This window comes from Nomascus leucogenys, chromosome 15 (assembly GCF_006542625.1).
Source record: "Nomascus leucogenys isolate Asia chromosome 15, Asia_NLE_v1, whole genome shotgun sequence".
In the NCBI taxonomy this organism is placed as follows: domain Eukaryota; kingdom Metazoa; phylum Chordata; class Mammalia; order Primates; family Hylobatidae; genus Nomascus; species Nomascus leucogenys.
In genome coordinates, this window is record NC_044395.1 from 13,286,210 (window position 1) to 13,302,449 (window position 16,240).

At 39.0% G+C, this 16,240-nt stretch overlaps 1 protein-coding gene across 1 annotated transcript in view; it reads right to left on the bottom strand.

The window, feature by feature from the left end:
- Positions 1 to 16,240, bottom strand: part of SORL1 (sortilin related receptor 1) — a 181,059-nt gene that overhangs the window by 120,288 nt on the left and 44,531 nt on the right. Inside the window, exon 7 of the mRNA XM_030794523.1 lies at positions 188 to 354. Within this exon, the coding sequence (XP_030650383.1) occupies positions 188 to 354 (167 nt within the window). The remainder of the gene's footprint in view (positions 1 to 187; positions 355 to 16,240) is intronic.

Consider the following 16,240-nt stretch of genomic DNA (forward strand, 5'->3'; position numbering starts at 1 on the left):
GACTGTGGCTCCAACCTCTCTCTGCCGGTGCTGCTCCATGTAAAGCAAACTAAGTCTCTCATTCAGCTCTGCTTCAGTGAAGTGGGAAATGCAGACCACGATGCCCAAAGCACAACTGCTCTCTCTAGAGACCTGACTTCAGGGAGGTCATAAAATAACCCACTCCAGCAGGCCATCCCCACAACACCCTTCCTCTGACCTCTGCATAAGGACAATGATACTTCTTCCCATCCTCAAGCAGACCCCACTCACATTAATAGGATGTCTTGTGACAAACTGTGCTGCTTGCATGGGCTTCCGGCCAAAGGAGACCCAGAGCTGGACAGAAGACTGCTGTTGACTGCCCAAGAGATGCTGCCAAGGAAGAGGAGAAAAAAAAATTAATGGTGCCACATTACAGTCATTCAAAAGCAGCAAAAATAAAAATAGAAGAGTCAGATTCTTCCAGTTCTATTGGAAACACAAAATAGAGACTGTGATTGCAAACTCATATTTTTGCAATGTCTGCCATCATTGGGCAGCCTGGGTTGTACTGCTTCATCTTAGATACCCGGTCTGCAACAGACACTAGATAACTCTGTGGATATTAGATAAGGAAGGAAATGGTATGATGGTAGAACTTGGACTACAGGAGGTTTTGGAGGCTGCCAACACTTCAGCAGAGTAAGAGATAGAAAGAGGATTGTGTGATGAGGCTGAAAAAACAGGCAGGGAGGAGCCTACAGCCCCCAAACCACTAATGGATGAGATCAGCCACACACCATGCACACAAAACATGTTCTTTTCTTCTTTCTACTCCTATTTTTAGATTACAAGGATGCTCCAGTCACAAGGTTTTAATTTGCACCAAGACTTGAGAGAATCTTCATTGTATTCTGGTTTTCCATCTCTCAATAATCTCATTGAGGAAGGTCTTTTGCTAGAATACATATTCATTGGTAGAGTATTCAACATGATGTCAACCACATCACATTGCGTTTTAGAGATTTTTAAGTCACAGCAAGAATCTTGTAAATGTGTATAAAAACATTAGATTAAGAGCTAGCTCTACCAACTGAGAAAATGACAGAAATCTCTCTAGCTTTCAGTTTATTCATCTACAAAAGGAGAAGCTTATTTGGATCAAGACTTCCCTGTAGATGGGTTTAAATGGTCCAGCAACCCTGTAAACATACATGCAAAATTTTTTATATACACTCATTTATTTTGCTATGGAGGCTCCATACGTTTTATCAGATTCTCAAGAAAGTCCACAACTCAAAAATGGATAAGAACTGTTATAAAGACTCTATGTGGTTTCTTCCAGCTCTAAAAGAACATGGCCAGAAGCTGAAGGCAAATGTTGCATATCTATCAGGAAAGACACAGAGAGGCATAACCCTTATGTGGACATAATCATAGGAATGACTATTAAACGTATTGAGATGTTGGGATTCCCAGCCAGAGGGGTTACTTCGGCTTCACTTATCCTTGACTAGGTTGCTGTTTATTATAGATATTAACTTCCTATAGAGTAAGGAACATACTCATTTATTTTATCTGTAATATAACAACTCAGTACCCTGTGCTCATACATGCCCCATAAATACTGTGAGGACCCAGCTGATAAAGACAAAGTTACTTTTAATCCATTTGGGCAGCAGACATTCAAACCACCACTGAACAAATGGTTAAAAGTAGTTTGTTTTAAAGAAATCAGGTAGAGAGGTACGAAAGACTGCCCACCAAAATGGAAACCTGAAAACCATATTAATAGCTTGTACTAAACATGGGGCCGTAGGAAATGATGGATCTATTAAAAATGTAAAAGCATATTAACTGAATGAGAAAACAATTCCCAGCAAAATTGTTACATATAAATTCCAAAAGCCCTCATTAAGTTGATAAAATGTCATGGCTATGTCAGATGATTAGTTTAAGTCAGCCTATATACATACATTTTTGTGAATATATAGAGGAACATATCGATGAAATACACATTTTTATGCTTTGTTTTTTACTACTTCCAACTGTGAGTATAACTTTAAAAAGAGTGATTTCTCAATAACACCCAGGCCCATCATCAGTTAAAAATACTTAACGATTGCTGCTGGGAGGCCTGAGTATTAAGAATATATTTCATAGGTCAGTCTTACCTCATAAATGCAAAAATCACAGCATACTACAATCATCAAAAAAAATCTCAAAATGCATTGATCCCACTACCTTCTTGGAGAATTATTCCTAAACTTGGACAATTCAGGTTCATTCTTAATGGATTTTTAAAGAGTTATTGTATTGTTTTACTGCCACCAAGAAATATATTAACAATTAAACTACGGCATACTAGTGATTATAAGATGTATTGTAAGGCTCTGAGATTTTTCTTAATAAACCATAGGTTTTGGGTTGGTTTGTTTTTTATCACTATTACCATAAAAGCAAAGCATACTCATGGAAAACATCCAACAGCACAGATCGGTATAAGGTAAATGCAGAAGCTCTGCTCTGACCTCCACATCCCTCCTCCCACTGTACCCTGCAGAGTGCCCCTTGGCTAACAGCTCTTGAGCATCCTTTCAGAAATGTACTGTGCCACCACACGCAAGCATACGTACATAGTGACAGACACTGCTACACCTACCCCCAACACCCATTATCCCTTTCCTCCCGAGCAGTGGGAACCTGTCACCACCCAGAATAAACAACTGCACTTCTCTACCATTTTTGCAGCTATGGGTAGTCACGTGACTAAGTACTAGCCAATGAGATAAAAACAGAAGTTTTGTGCCGGATTTCTAAGAAGGCTGCTTAAACAGACGGAATTGGTGGGAAGAGGTCCTACTTGCTGTCTTTCCTTATTCTTCTTAACTGCAATAAGGACTTGAAGGCTAGTGTGGATGTCTTGAACCATGAGGTAATGTTGAGAATGGAAATCACCAGTCAGGATGGTAGAACGTTAAGACAGAAACCTGGGTCCCCGAGAACATCAGGACACCAACATACCAGCCCGAGACAGCCTACCTCCAGGCAGCAAGAGGGAGAAAACTAAACTCCTGACTTGGTTAAGCAATTTTTATTTCTAGTCTATTACCAGCAACCTAATATAATTCTAAACTGACACAGGCAATTTAATTTTTCACATATAATTTGGATCATGATATAAATGCTGTTGTATTACTTAACTTTTCCATTAACAGTGTATCTTACTGTCCCACAATTTAAAATTTTATCATTGGCCATGTATCTTAGACATCTTTCCACTTAACAGATACTGGTGGGCATTTTAGTTATTTCCAAGAACATTCTTAAACACACACACACACATATATATATATGCATGTATTTATTACTTTTTCAGAACTGCGCGATACCATTGGTCGGATGCATTCTTTGAAGAATTATTAAGTCAAAATTTGTATTTTTGATAGCTATCATGAAATGGCCCTCCTGAAAGGTTGTACCAACTAATACATCCACAAACACACATACTTCATCAACTACTAGGAATGATTTAAATATTTGAATCTAATTCAATCTTATAAAGTCTGAGAATTTATAAGAAGACTTTTTTTAATTTTGTATTTTCATTTCTAATAATTAAAAATAAATTCTGCTGGGCGCAGTGGCTCATGCCTGTAATCCCAGCACTTTGGGAGGCCAAGGTGGGCAGATCACGAGGTCAAGAGATCAAGACCATCCTGGCCAACATGGTGAAACCCCTTCTCTACTAAAAACAGAAAAATTAGCTAGGCATGGTAGAGTATGCCTGTAATCCCAGCTACTCGGGAGGCTGAGACAGAAGAATCACCTGAACCTGGGAGGCGGAGAGTGCAGTGAGCCGAGATCATGGCACTGCACTCCAGCCTGGCAACAGAGCAAGACGCCATCTCAGAAAAAAATAAATAATTAAATAAATAAATTCATCTAAGTATCTGAATAACCTGAATTTCCATTTGAGATTGTGTTAAGAGCAAAAAGAAATGGATGATCAAGGAGAAGAGAGGAGAAAGGAACTAAATAAAGGACATTCTTATCAAGTAAAGGCCAAAGGATACTGCAATGAGCTATCCCACTGAAAGTTGCATGGCAGCTCAGCTAGAGAAAATGGGTAAAGAACTAAGCCCTCCCAGGGCATGTGGAAGCACAGGGCCACTAGTTCAGAAGCACCAGAGCCATGGGTCACATCCTCCCTTGGAGCAGCAAAAAAGCTTCAGCAAAACATCCTCATCCACCTTAATGTTGTTTACAAAAAAAAAAAAATCATAAATAAAACATAGCTAAAACCCAACATCTGGGATATTCCAGGGGGGAAAAAAAGTAGTGAGTAGATAACTAAGGAGAGGTTGGCAAATGCAGATAAGTAATATTGAAGCTGGATGAGGGCACATGGGGAGGTCATATCAGCATTAACTGTTCTTTCGCATAGGCTGGAAAATGCCTATAATAAAGTTTACAAAGTTAATATTAATTGGAACCATTTCTAGGAACTCTAAAAATATACTTATCCATAAAAGCAAGAAAAGCACTGACAAAAATCCTCAAAATCAACTTTTTCAGAATTCTGCAAATGAAATAAAGGGTTGCAAAAATCCAAGGCACATTTACTTAAGAACAATGGCTGAATCTCGGCAAAAATAGCCAGCTTTGTGATGTTTTCATTTGCCCTAATCCCATCCCCCCTCTCTAGCTCTGTGGTAGCCTTGGAAACCCACAGCCTCACATCTACAATAGCTGTGAAAAACAGCAGCCTAGCAGCCACTGGAGAGGACAGAACAGGTCTGGAGTTCCCAAAAAGACTGACCTGTCTGGGGGCTCACAGGAAAGCTGCATTATCAGCTCTTGCATTTACATAACCTGACTTGGTTCATGATATAGACAGCCTTATAGCCAGCCAAGACATTTACTGAAAATAGTGAATAAAAACTAGAAAAGGCTTATCATTGTAACTTCTGAAGACAGTATTACCAATTGAGAATAAAAAGAGGCTAACTAAAAAGCTTAAAAGGAAAAACTGGGGAAGAAGATGCCCTTAGGAGGCTTTAATAAGCTCTAGAGTATTCCTAGGACTCCACAAGGTCAAGCACATAAGAGCCGTGAGTATGCTCAAGAAAGAAATAAACAGGGTCTAATATCTTATCTCCAGCTAATCTTGAAGCTCTACATAAGCAGGAAGTGAAGGCTAGGACAGAGTTGTAAACTGCCTGCCAAAGCATTGAAGGTATACCCCAACACACACCCAGAGGCCATTAGCAAAGGCTGAGAGACTCAGTGGTTCAAAGAGTTTAAGAAAATCTCTGTCTTATCATTAGCTGACCAATAAGCTAAATTATGAGACACTTCAGTAGCAAAAACAATAAAGAACACAAACTTGATAGCAGTACAGGAATCTCCCTGAACAACAATAATAACAACAACAAAAACAGCAACAACAAATAGCAACAACACAAAACCTTGAGGAGGGGGTGTCAGTGGTTTGGAGCTGCCACACCATTTAAAATGTCCACTTTTCAACCAAAAAAATCACAGGACAAGCAAAGAAACAACAAAGTATAGCCTATACACAAGCAAAAATAGTCAGTAGAAATTGTCCTTAAAAGCTCAGACATTAGACTAAGTAAAAAAAAAAATTAGTTATCATAAATATGTTCAAATGACTAAAAGAAATCACGTATAAAGTATGAAAGGATAGTATGAGAACAATGCCTCATCAAATAGAGAATATCAATAAAGAAACAGAAATTTAAAAAAAACATAGAAATTTGGGAGTTGAAAAGTATAATAAATCAAAAGAAAAATTTAGTAGAGGGGTTCAACAGCAGATTTGAACAAGGAAAATAAAAAAGCAGTGAACTTTAAGACATGTCAATTGTGATGTCTCAGTCTGACAACAAAAAAAAAGAACGTTCGCCACTGCACTCCAGCCTGGGTGACAGAGCGAGACTCCGTCTCAAAAAATAAGAATGTTAAAAATAAACAGCGCCTAAAAGACCCAGGAAACACCATCAGTGTCCTGACATACACATTACCAAAGTCACTGACGAGATGAGAGCATAAAAGAGAAAGAATATTTGAAGAAATAATGACCCAAAACTCCCCAAATTTGATGAAAAACATAAATCCGGTAAGCTCAACAAATTCCTAAAAGGATAAACTCAGAGACCCATACCCAGACACACCATAGCAAAACTGCTGAAAGCCAAAGATAAAGAACTCTGGAAAGCAGCAAAAGAAAAATGACTCATCTCATCTAAGGAGTCCTCAATTAGACTAAAACTGTGGTGATGGGCTTAAAGAGTATAAAGATGAGACAATAATAGCACAGAAGCAGGGACGCAATAAAGCTATATAATGACAAAGATTTTGTACACTACTGAAGTTACAGTGTTATTGATCCAAATTAGATTTCATAAATTAAGATATTTATTGTAATCCCCAAAGCACAGATTAAGAAAACACCTGGGAAAAATTTAGTGAAAGAAGGTACAAGGGAATTTAAATGTTACCCTAGAAAATCCATATTTAATACAAAAAAAGGCAGTAATGAAGTAATAAAGGAACCAAAAAAAATTATGAAGAATATAGAAAGCAAACAGCAAAATAGCAGATATGTAGTCTACCTTTCAGTAATTACATTAAATGTAGGTGAATTAAACACCCTAATCAAAGGGCAGAAATTGAAAGAATGCATAAAAGACCTGACACAACCATATGCTATTTACAAGGATTCAAAGATACAAATAGATTGAAACTGCAAGGATGAAAAAATGATATGCCATGTGATATGGTTTGGTTGTGTCCCCATCCAAATCTCATCTTGAATTCCCACATGTTGTGGAAAGGACCAGGTGGGAAGTAATTGAACCATGGGGGCAGGTCTTTTCTGTGATAGTGTTATCACTGTTCTCCTGCTAGTGAATAAGTCTCATGTGATCTGATGGTTTTAAAAAGGAGGAGTTTCCCTGCACAAGCTCTCTTTGCCTGCTGCCATCCATGTAAGACATGACTTGCTCCTGCTTGCCTTCCACCATGATTGTGAGGCTTCCCAGCCATGTGGAACTGTAAGTCCATTATAAACCTTTTTTGTAAATCCCCCAGTGTTGGGTATGTCTTTATCAGCAGCATGAAAACGGACTAATACACCATGTTAACTGTACCCAGAAGAAAAGAAGAATAGCTACAATAATAGGCAAAATACAATTTAAGACAAAAAATAGTTACTAGAGACAAGGAAGGACATTTAATAATGATAAAAGTGTCAATCTAGAAGAATTAACAATCATAAACATATACACACCTAACAACGGAACTCCAAAGCACATGAGGGAAAACTGCCAGAATTGAAGGGATAAATAAATAATTCAAGATGATAATACTTAGAGATCTCAACAGTTGAAGATTTTCCCAACTTCGATACAGAACAAGGCAGAAAAGGAAAAAGATAAACTGAACATCACCATCAGCCAAGTAGATTTAATAAACATTTATGGAACATAATATCCAACAACAGCAGAATACACATTCTTCTCAAAGCACATGTTTCATTCCACATGTTCAGCCACATTCTCAAGGATAACAGATGTTAAATATTAAAATAAGCCTCAATACATTTAAAAAGAACTGAAACCATATAAAGTACATTCTGTGATCATAATAGAATAAAATGAGAAACCAAAAAGAGAAGGAAATTCACAAATATATTGAAATTCAACAACACATTCAAAAATCATCAATGAGTCAAAAGGAATCACAAGAGTCATTAGAAAATACTTTAAGATGATGAAAATGAAAACATAAGCATATGAAATGCAGCTAAAGCAGTGATTAGAGGAAAATGTATACCTGTAATCACTTATATAAAAAAAGAACAAAAATATCAAATCAATAACCTGACTATCCACCTTAAGAACGTAGAAACATAAGGGCAAACTAAGCCCAAAGCAAGCAGAATGAAAGAAATATAAATATTAGAGTAGGAATAAATGAAATAGGAAAGAGAAAAATAATAAAGAAAATTACTCAAATAGTATACTGATTCTTTGAAAAGATTAACAAAATTTAATAAACTAGACTACAAGCTAGACTTACCAAAAAAAAAAAAAGAGAAGACTCAAATTACTAAAATTAGGAAAGAAATAAGAAACATCATTAACAACCTCACAGAAATAAAAAAAAGATTAATGTGAACACTATGAATAAAAATTAAATAACCTAGAATAAACGAACAAATTACTAGAAAGATACAAACTGCTGAAACTGAACCAAAGAGAAATTTTAAAAACTGAAAAGATTGAATTAGTATCCAGAAAACTTCCCACAAAGATGGTAAATTCTGCCAAACAAATTAAAGGATAAAAATGATTATAAACCAAGAGCATGTGGGATTCATTCCAAAAATGTGCATTGGTTTAACATATGAGAAAGATCCATTAGTGTAATATTCAATGTTAATAGACTAAAGGAGGAGGAAAAAAAGAAACATACGAATATCGCAACTGACACAAGCCCAGACTTTTTCATGATAAAAACACTCAACAACCCAGGAATAGAAGGGAACCTTCCTCAAACTGATAAAGGACATCTAGAAAAACTCCACAGTTAAAAATCATACTTAATGGTATAAGACTGAATGCATTTCCCCTAAGATCAGGAATAAGACAAGGATGCCTACTCTCTCCAATCCTAGTTGACATTTTACTAGAGGTTCTAGCCAAGGCAGTTAGGCAAAAAAATAAGTAAATAAAAGGCCTCCAGACTGAAAAGGAAGAATTAAAAGATGATGTTGTCTCTTTTAGCAGACAACATCATCTTGTAAACAGCAAATCCTAAGGAATCCACACACCAAAAAAGTTAGAACTAATAAAGTTCAGCCAGGTTGTAGAATGTAAGATCAATAATACAAAAATCAATCATGTTTCTATATACTAGCAATGAACAATCTGAAAATGAAATTAAGAAAAGAACCATTTACAATGGAGCCAAAAAGAATACTTAGGAATTTTTTTTTTCTTTTGAGACAGATTCTCGCTCTGTCATCCAGGCTGGAGTGCAGTGGCATGATCTCAGCTCACTGCAATCTCCACCTCCCAGGTTCAGGCGATTCTTCGGTCTCAGTCTCCCAAGTAGCTAGGACTACAAGTGCACTCCACCACGCCCGGCTAATTTTTGTATTTTTAGTAGAGACGGGGTTTCGCCATATTGGCCACGCTGGTCTCGAACTCCTGGCCTCGTGCTCCGCCTACCTCAGCCTCCCAAAGTGATGAAATTACAGGCATGAGCCACCACGCCCAGCCAGGAAAAAAATTTTAACTAAAGAAGTCCGGGACTTGTACACTGAAAACCAGAAAACCCAGTTGAAAGAAATTAAAGAAAACCTAAACAAATGGAAGAATATCCTTTGTCCATGCATTGGAAGGCATGATATATTAAGATGATAATACTCTCCAAATTGTGTTGAATCTGTAGATCAATCTCTATCAAAATCCTATCTGTGGTTTTTGTTTTGTTTTGTTTTGGCAAAAAATTGACAAGCTGATCTTAAAATACACATGGAAATGCAAGGAACCCAGAATAGCCAATACAATCTTGAAAAAGAACAAAGTTGGAGAGTTCAAATTTTCCAAATTCAAAACTTATTAGAGAACTACAGTAATCAAGACAGTGTGATGCTGGCATAGGGATAGATATATAGATTAATGGAATAGAATAAAGAGTCCAGAAACAGGCCAGGTGCAGTGGCCTGGGCAACATAGTGAGACCCCGTCTCTTCAAAAACTTAGCCAGGCACAGTGGCGCATGCCTGTAGTTGCAGCTACTCAGGAGGCTGGGGCGGGAGGACCATTGAGCCTGGGAGTTCAAAGCTGCAGTGAGCCATGACCATGCCACTACATTCCAGCCTAGGTGACAGCAGAACTCTCTCAAAAAGAAAAAAAAAAAAGAGAGAGAGAGAGAAGGAGTCCAGAAATAAATTCTCATATTTATGAGAAATTAACTTTCAACCAAGGTAAAATTAATTGAAAATGAAATGAATCATAGAATGCAAGAGCTAAAACTATATAACTCTTAAAGGAAAGGGAAGTATATCTTCATGACCTCAGATTAGGCAATAGTTTCTTGGATATAACAATAGCACAGGCAACAGAAAAAAATTGATAAATTGAACTTCATCAAAATTAAAAACATGGCTGGGCATGGTGGCTTGTGCCTGTAATCCCAACACTTTGGGAGGCCAAGGTGGGAGGATTGCTTGAGCCCAGGAGTTTGAGACCAGCCTGGGCAACATGATGAAACCCCATCTCTACAAAAAATAAAAAAATTAACAGGTATGGTGGCACATGCCTGTGGTCCCAGCTACTCGGGAGGCTGAGGTAGGAGGATTGCTTGAGCACACGAAGCTCACGGCTGCAGTGAGCTACGATCGCTCTGCTGTACTCCAGCCTGGGTGACAGAGTAATACCCTCGACTCAAAAAAATAAAATAAAAATAAAAACTTTAGTGCTGAAAAAGAAAAGAAAGTAAAAAGATAAACCATGGAATGGCAGAAAAGATTTGCAAATCATGTAACTTGTATATAAAGAATATACAGAATAAAGAACTACTATAACTCAACAGCAAAAAAGAACCCAATTCAAAAATGGACAAAGGAGTTGAATAGACATCTGTCCAAGAAAGACATACAAATGGCCAACAGCCACATGAAAAGATATTCAACATCCTTAGCCATCAGGAATTCAAATTAAAACCATGAGATACCACTTCACACTTAACTAGGATGGCTATCATCCAAAAAACAATAGCAAATGTTGACAAGCATACGGGAAAACTACACCCTAAAACATTTCTGGTGGGAATATAAAATGGTACAATAGTTTTGGAAAACCACTTGACCGATTCTGAAAAAGTTAAACACAGAATTGTCACATGACATAGTAGTTACGCTCCCAGGTATAAACCTAACAGAATTAAAAACATAAGGCCGGGTGCGGTGGCTCAAGCCTGTAATCCCAGCACTTTGGGAGGCCGAGGCGGGCGGATCACGAGGTCAGGAGATCGAGACCATCCTGGCTAACATGGTGAAACCCCGTCTCTACTAAAAATACAAAAAATTAGCCGGGCGTGTTGGCGGGCGCCTGTAGTGAGAGGCTTAGGCAGGAGAATGGTGTGAACCCGGGAGGCGGAGCTTGCAGTGAGCCAAGATCGCGCCACTGCACTCCAGCCTGCGCGACAGAGCGAGACTCCGTCTCAAAAAAAAAAAAAAACAAAAAACACATAAGTTCACACACAAACTTGCACACGAACATTCACAGCAGCACTGAAACAGTGAAATAGTAGACACAAGCCAAATGGCCACAAACTAATAGATGGATAAATAAAATGTGTTATATTCATTATAAATACTAGTCAGCCATTAAAAATGGTTAAAGTAATTATACATGCTACAATATAAATGAAACTTGAAAACATACTGTTAAAGAAACCAGTCACAAAAGGTCACTGATATGGTTTGGCTGTGTCCCCACCCAAATCTCATCTTGAATTGTAGCTCCTCCATAATCCCCACATGTCACAGGAGGGACCTGGTAGAAGGTAACTGAATCATGGGGGTGGGTTTTCCTGTGCTGTTCTCATGATAGTGAATAAGTCTCACGAGATCTGATGGTTTTATAAAGGACAGTTTCCCTGCACAAGCTCTCTTGCCTGCTGCCATGTAAGCCATGCCTTTGCTCCTCCTTTGCCTTCTGCCCTGATTGTGAGGCCTCTCCAGCCATGTGGAACTGTGAGTCTATTAAACCTCTTTTCTTTATAAATAAGCCAGTCTCGGGCATTTCTTCATAGCAGTATGAAAGTGGACTAATAAAGTCACAAATTGTATGATTTCCAGTATATAAAATGCCCAAAATAGAAAAAGCCATAAAGGTACTAGGTTAGTGGTTACCAGCATCAGGGAGGAGAAGGGAAGTAATGGTAATGGGTACATGGTTTCTTTCTGGGGTGATAAAAATATTTGAAATTAGGTAATGATGATCATCGCACAACCTTATGAATACACTAAAAACCACTGAATTGTACACTTAAAAGCGTAAATTTTGTAGAATGTGAATTGTATCTCAATACAGTTGTAACAAATATTAGTTTTAAATGTATTGGTATTATAGTTTTATTTTTAATCTGTAAATGTTTGGGTTTTATTGATCATGTATGAGAGTTATAAGCATTGGGTGCGTATACATTTAAGTAACATAGTTAAAATAATTTATAAGTCGTTTGGTTTGGGTCAGTTATCCTATAATTCACAACACAGTTTTGTCAGCTGATTTCTCACCTAGAAGCCCACAACACCCTGCAGCAGTTACTAAACTGTTCTGTTACCTCTGATCAACATTAGAGACTAAATTAGCTTAAGGTTGAAAATTGGTTTTCAATAGTGAAATTCGTGGTTGCTTAGTCAGAATCATGAAAATACACATGGACCCTCACTTGGGAGATTGGTGTGGCATCAAAATACTTGAATTGGGCATAATATTCTAAAGATACCATCCTGTCATTAACAGGGCATAACAATTTAGAGAGGCCCATAACCTATACTTTTCGGGATAATGCCTGGGACCTGTCAAGACATTGCGATTCCAGTTACCTGATGCCAACTGAAGGGGCAACAGACAACTATCAGCATAGTCAGCAACTACAGGAAGTCAGACAACTATCTGTAAAGGTCCAGATAATAGATATTTTAGGCTTTTGGAGCCATACTGCCTCTGCATAGGTAGCTATGCAACTCTACCACTGGGCATGAAAGCAACCTTACACTACACATAAGCAATGAGCATGGCTGTGTCCCAGTAAAACTTCATTTACAAAAGCAGGTGGCGGGCCAGTTTCCTAGCATCCACTCTAGAACACAGCGTCTGCAGCATGCAAAGCGTGGGTGGCTGCATCACCCATAAGGACACAGAAGAGACTTCAAGTCCACAGATCATGTCTTTGCTTCCTGATACACATTTGTGCAAGAAATATCTGGGCCTGGCTTGCATGATAATCTTAATCTGGTAGTGAGGTTATGAGGTTATGAGGTTGTAGGGGAGTAGCTAACCCTGACCCACCTCAAGCTTTTCAGCAATTACTGTTATCTACTGAAAGAGCCTAACAGTGGTATATTACCAAATTAACAAATCACAGAGGAACCTCATTGTTTCTTTAATGGCCCTATCATTTTGATGTAGACTATGAAGACAAATAAGTGAACTTTATGTCAAAAAGCAAGGAATAAAAATTAAACAAGGCAACTTAAGGGCAAAAAATACAAAGCACATTACAAAGCCAGAGCAAGGCCAACAGGGTACCAGGAGGTTCTGAAGACCTGGACACCAGCTCCAGTCCAGAAGCCAGGGGGCTGAAACAGTAACTTGCAAAGGACTGTAATCGTTCATGGTGCTGGAAGGAAGCAAGAGTTAATCACACAAAACCAACTTTCTGTAGTTTTAAAATCAGTTCTTTGATTTTCCCAATTTGATTTGAATTCATTTAACACTAAAGCCAGCTGGAATTCTCCAAGCTCAGGCAGCCTTAGAGCTAGGCAGACCCCAGATAAAAAGTTACACTTGCAGGTTTCAACACTCCTACTGGGAGGGGATTATCTGACCAAGGCCAACTTTGTTTATCCTTGTGGTTTAGCAGTCTGATGCAATAAAAAGGAGGAAAGCACATATTTTATGTGCTATCCATAGCCAGTTGTGTTTCTTTTCTCATCAATCCATCCCTTGAGAAATATTCCCTAGACAGTAGTACAACTCTGTCATTTGAAGCATCTGCCTGTAGAAGGCTCAGGGCAGAGTTTCCCAAACTGGTGATTCTTAGACAACCTTGGGATGATCTGGGGAAAAGTGTATTTGAGCCCTGCAATCTGCACTTGTAACAACTGTCCTTGTCTGATGCTGACGTGGGTACTCCTAAGACCACAATTTGGGAAACACCTCCCAGTGGTGGCCTAACTCATCTTACCTACACCCTCTCGCTAACACCACTGACCTTGGAATCTGGTGGCTCATCCATGTGCAGAAGGAGGAGCCAACTCATAACTACAATTTTGCCACTAACAGCATATAAATAAATAAGCCATACAGAGAGTTAAGAATTGCCTATAAAAGTACCAAAAATTTAATACCTCTCCCACCAAATTTCTAAAAATTGACTACTTTTTAAATTAGGTGGGCAAACATGGCATTCATTCAACTCTACTGCGCATGTGCCGTCTATCAAACATAGTGCAAGGCACTGGGTACTGTATCAGTGAGATCAAAACAAACATGACCCCTAATCTTACCACTGGCCAGGTTTAATTAAAAACTCACCACAGGCACTCTGTGAATCAGATACATTTGGAGAACAGACATAGCTGTTAGATTGGAATGGAGGGCACAGAAAGCTCCAGCTAGAATATAACTTTTTTTTTTTTTTTTTTGAGACAGTCTTGCTCTGTTGCTCAGATTGGAGTGCAATGGCATCATCTTGGCTCACTGCAACCTCCACCTCCCGAATTCAAACAATTCTCCTTCCTCAGCCTTCTGAGTAGCTGCGATTACAGGCATGTGCCACCACACCGGACTAATTTTTGTATTTTTAGTACAGACGGGGTTTCACCATGTTGACCAGACTCGTCTCAAACTACTGACCTCAAGTGATCCACCCACCTCGGCCTCCCAAAGTGCTGGGATTACAGGCATGAGCCACCATGCCCGGCCCAGCTGGGATATAACTTAAACTCTCGGCCGTGACACCTAGAAATAACCCGGTTAAGAGAAATGCACAACAGCTATCCATCCTGCCCTGGTTCACGCAAAAAGGAGGACAAACCAGGCAGTCAGTCAATGTGTTTTAGAGTTCAGAATTAAAATCATACAGTAACTCCAGGCCCAAGGCACTAAGGCAGAAAAGGCCTATAAACCCTGGAGAACTGAAGACAAGGTTTTAGACCATACTGAAAACTCAAGACTGTCCAACTGATGTCACAAGGCACCAGTGCTTGGGCCTGATTTCTCATCTGCGTGTTCCCATCACCCCATCCCTGCCCAAAGCCATTCAAGGATGCTTATGTTTCTGGGCTGCTGTACATATGTGTGCATGTGTGTCTAAGAGAAAGATAAAGAAAGAGACAGGCAAAGCAGGAAGGCACTGAACCAATGTCTATGGGTCAATGCAAATGGTCTGACAAGAAAAACTGACATAGGCTAATGGTTTTTCAGAACATTTTGCAAGGTATGTAACTGGAAATGCCTCTAGCCTTTAGCCACCCACATCTCTCTTCTCATTCTGTCCTTACTCCCTGCTTTTCCTGCTGGGGAGATCCTCTCTTGACCCTAAAATCCTACCAAGAAGGTTGACCTACTTCCACCTGGCCTGCTACCAATTATAGAAGTAAATGGGAACCTGAAGGAAAACATTACGTCTGATTTCAGTCTCTAAGGTTAACAGTGACAGACAACAGAGCGACCTCCCAGTTAGCAAAGGCCTTCAACAGAGCCTGAGTCAACAAGGGAAGGGCACCATCAGGAAAGCAAGCTAGTAGCCTCCCAGAAATAAGAGTCCCACCTGCCCTTGACTGGGCCTGGTTTTTTCCTTTACAACCAGGGTGATAAAGACTGAACTCAATACAATTTCAAGACAAGTCCTGTTGAGTAATCAACTCTGGTTTTAAATGAGCAAGCCCACCATTTCGGCATCTGGCTCCAACACATCAAATCAAGGGGAAGATTTTCCCAAAGGCTGAGAGTTAAGCTACTTACTGACAGCTGGAAGCTTAATCACTGCTTTTCTTAGAGCATTAACTCCCACTAGCCAATGACTACACATCCTATTAGCCATGTAAATTAACATGTGTTGAAAATCTCAAAGAAATCAGCCTAAGTTTAAAGGAAATCAGGCAGTGGAATTAAAGGAAAGAAGCCACTGAGCCACCCTCCCTCCTCCATTCTTTGTTCTTTCCATTGGGATTTCAAAGAAATATGTCTTTGTCAAGGATGCTTGGCTACCAGGAAACAACCAAATTCCTAGAGCCACTTTGAGTGTCCTAGGCCTCTCCACTCCTCTGACTTCCTAGCACCTGCCAAGCCCTTTGGGAATGTTCATCAATGTTGTCAATGTTGAGAATCCTTCAGTCAATCTGTCCCAATCACATCCTTCCAATTCCTGTGTATGCAAAGTCACCTGTTTAATCACAGAATGCCAAACTTCACAAAGGAAACTCAAAAGTAGTTTATTCTTTAGT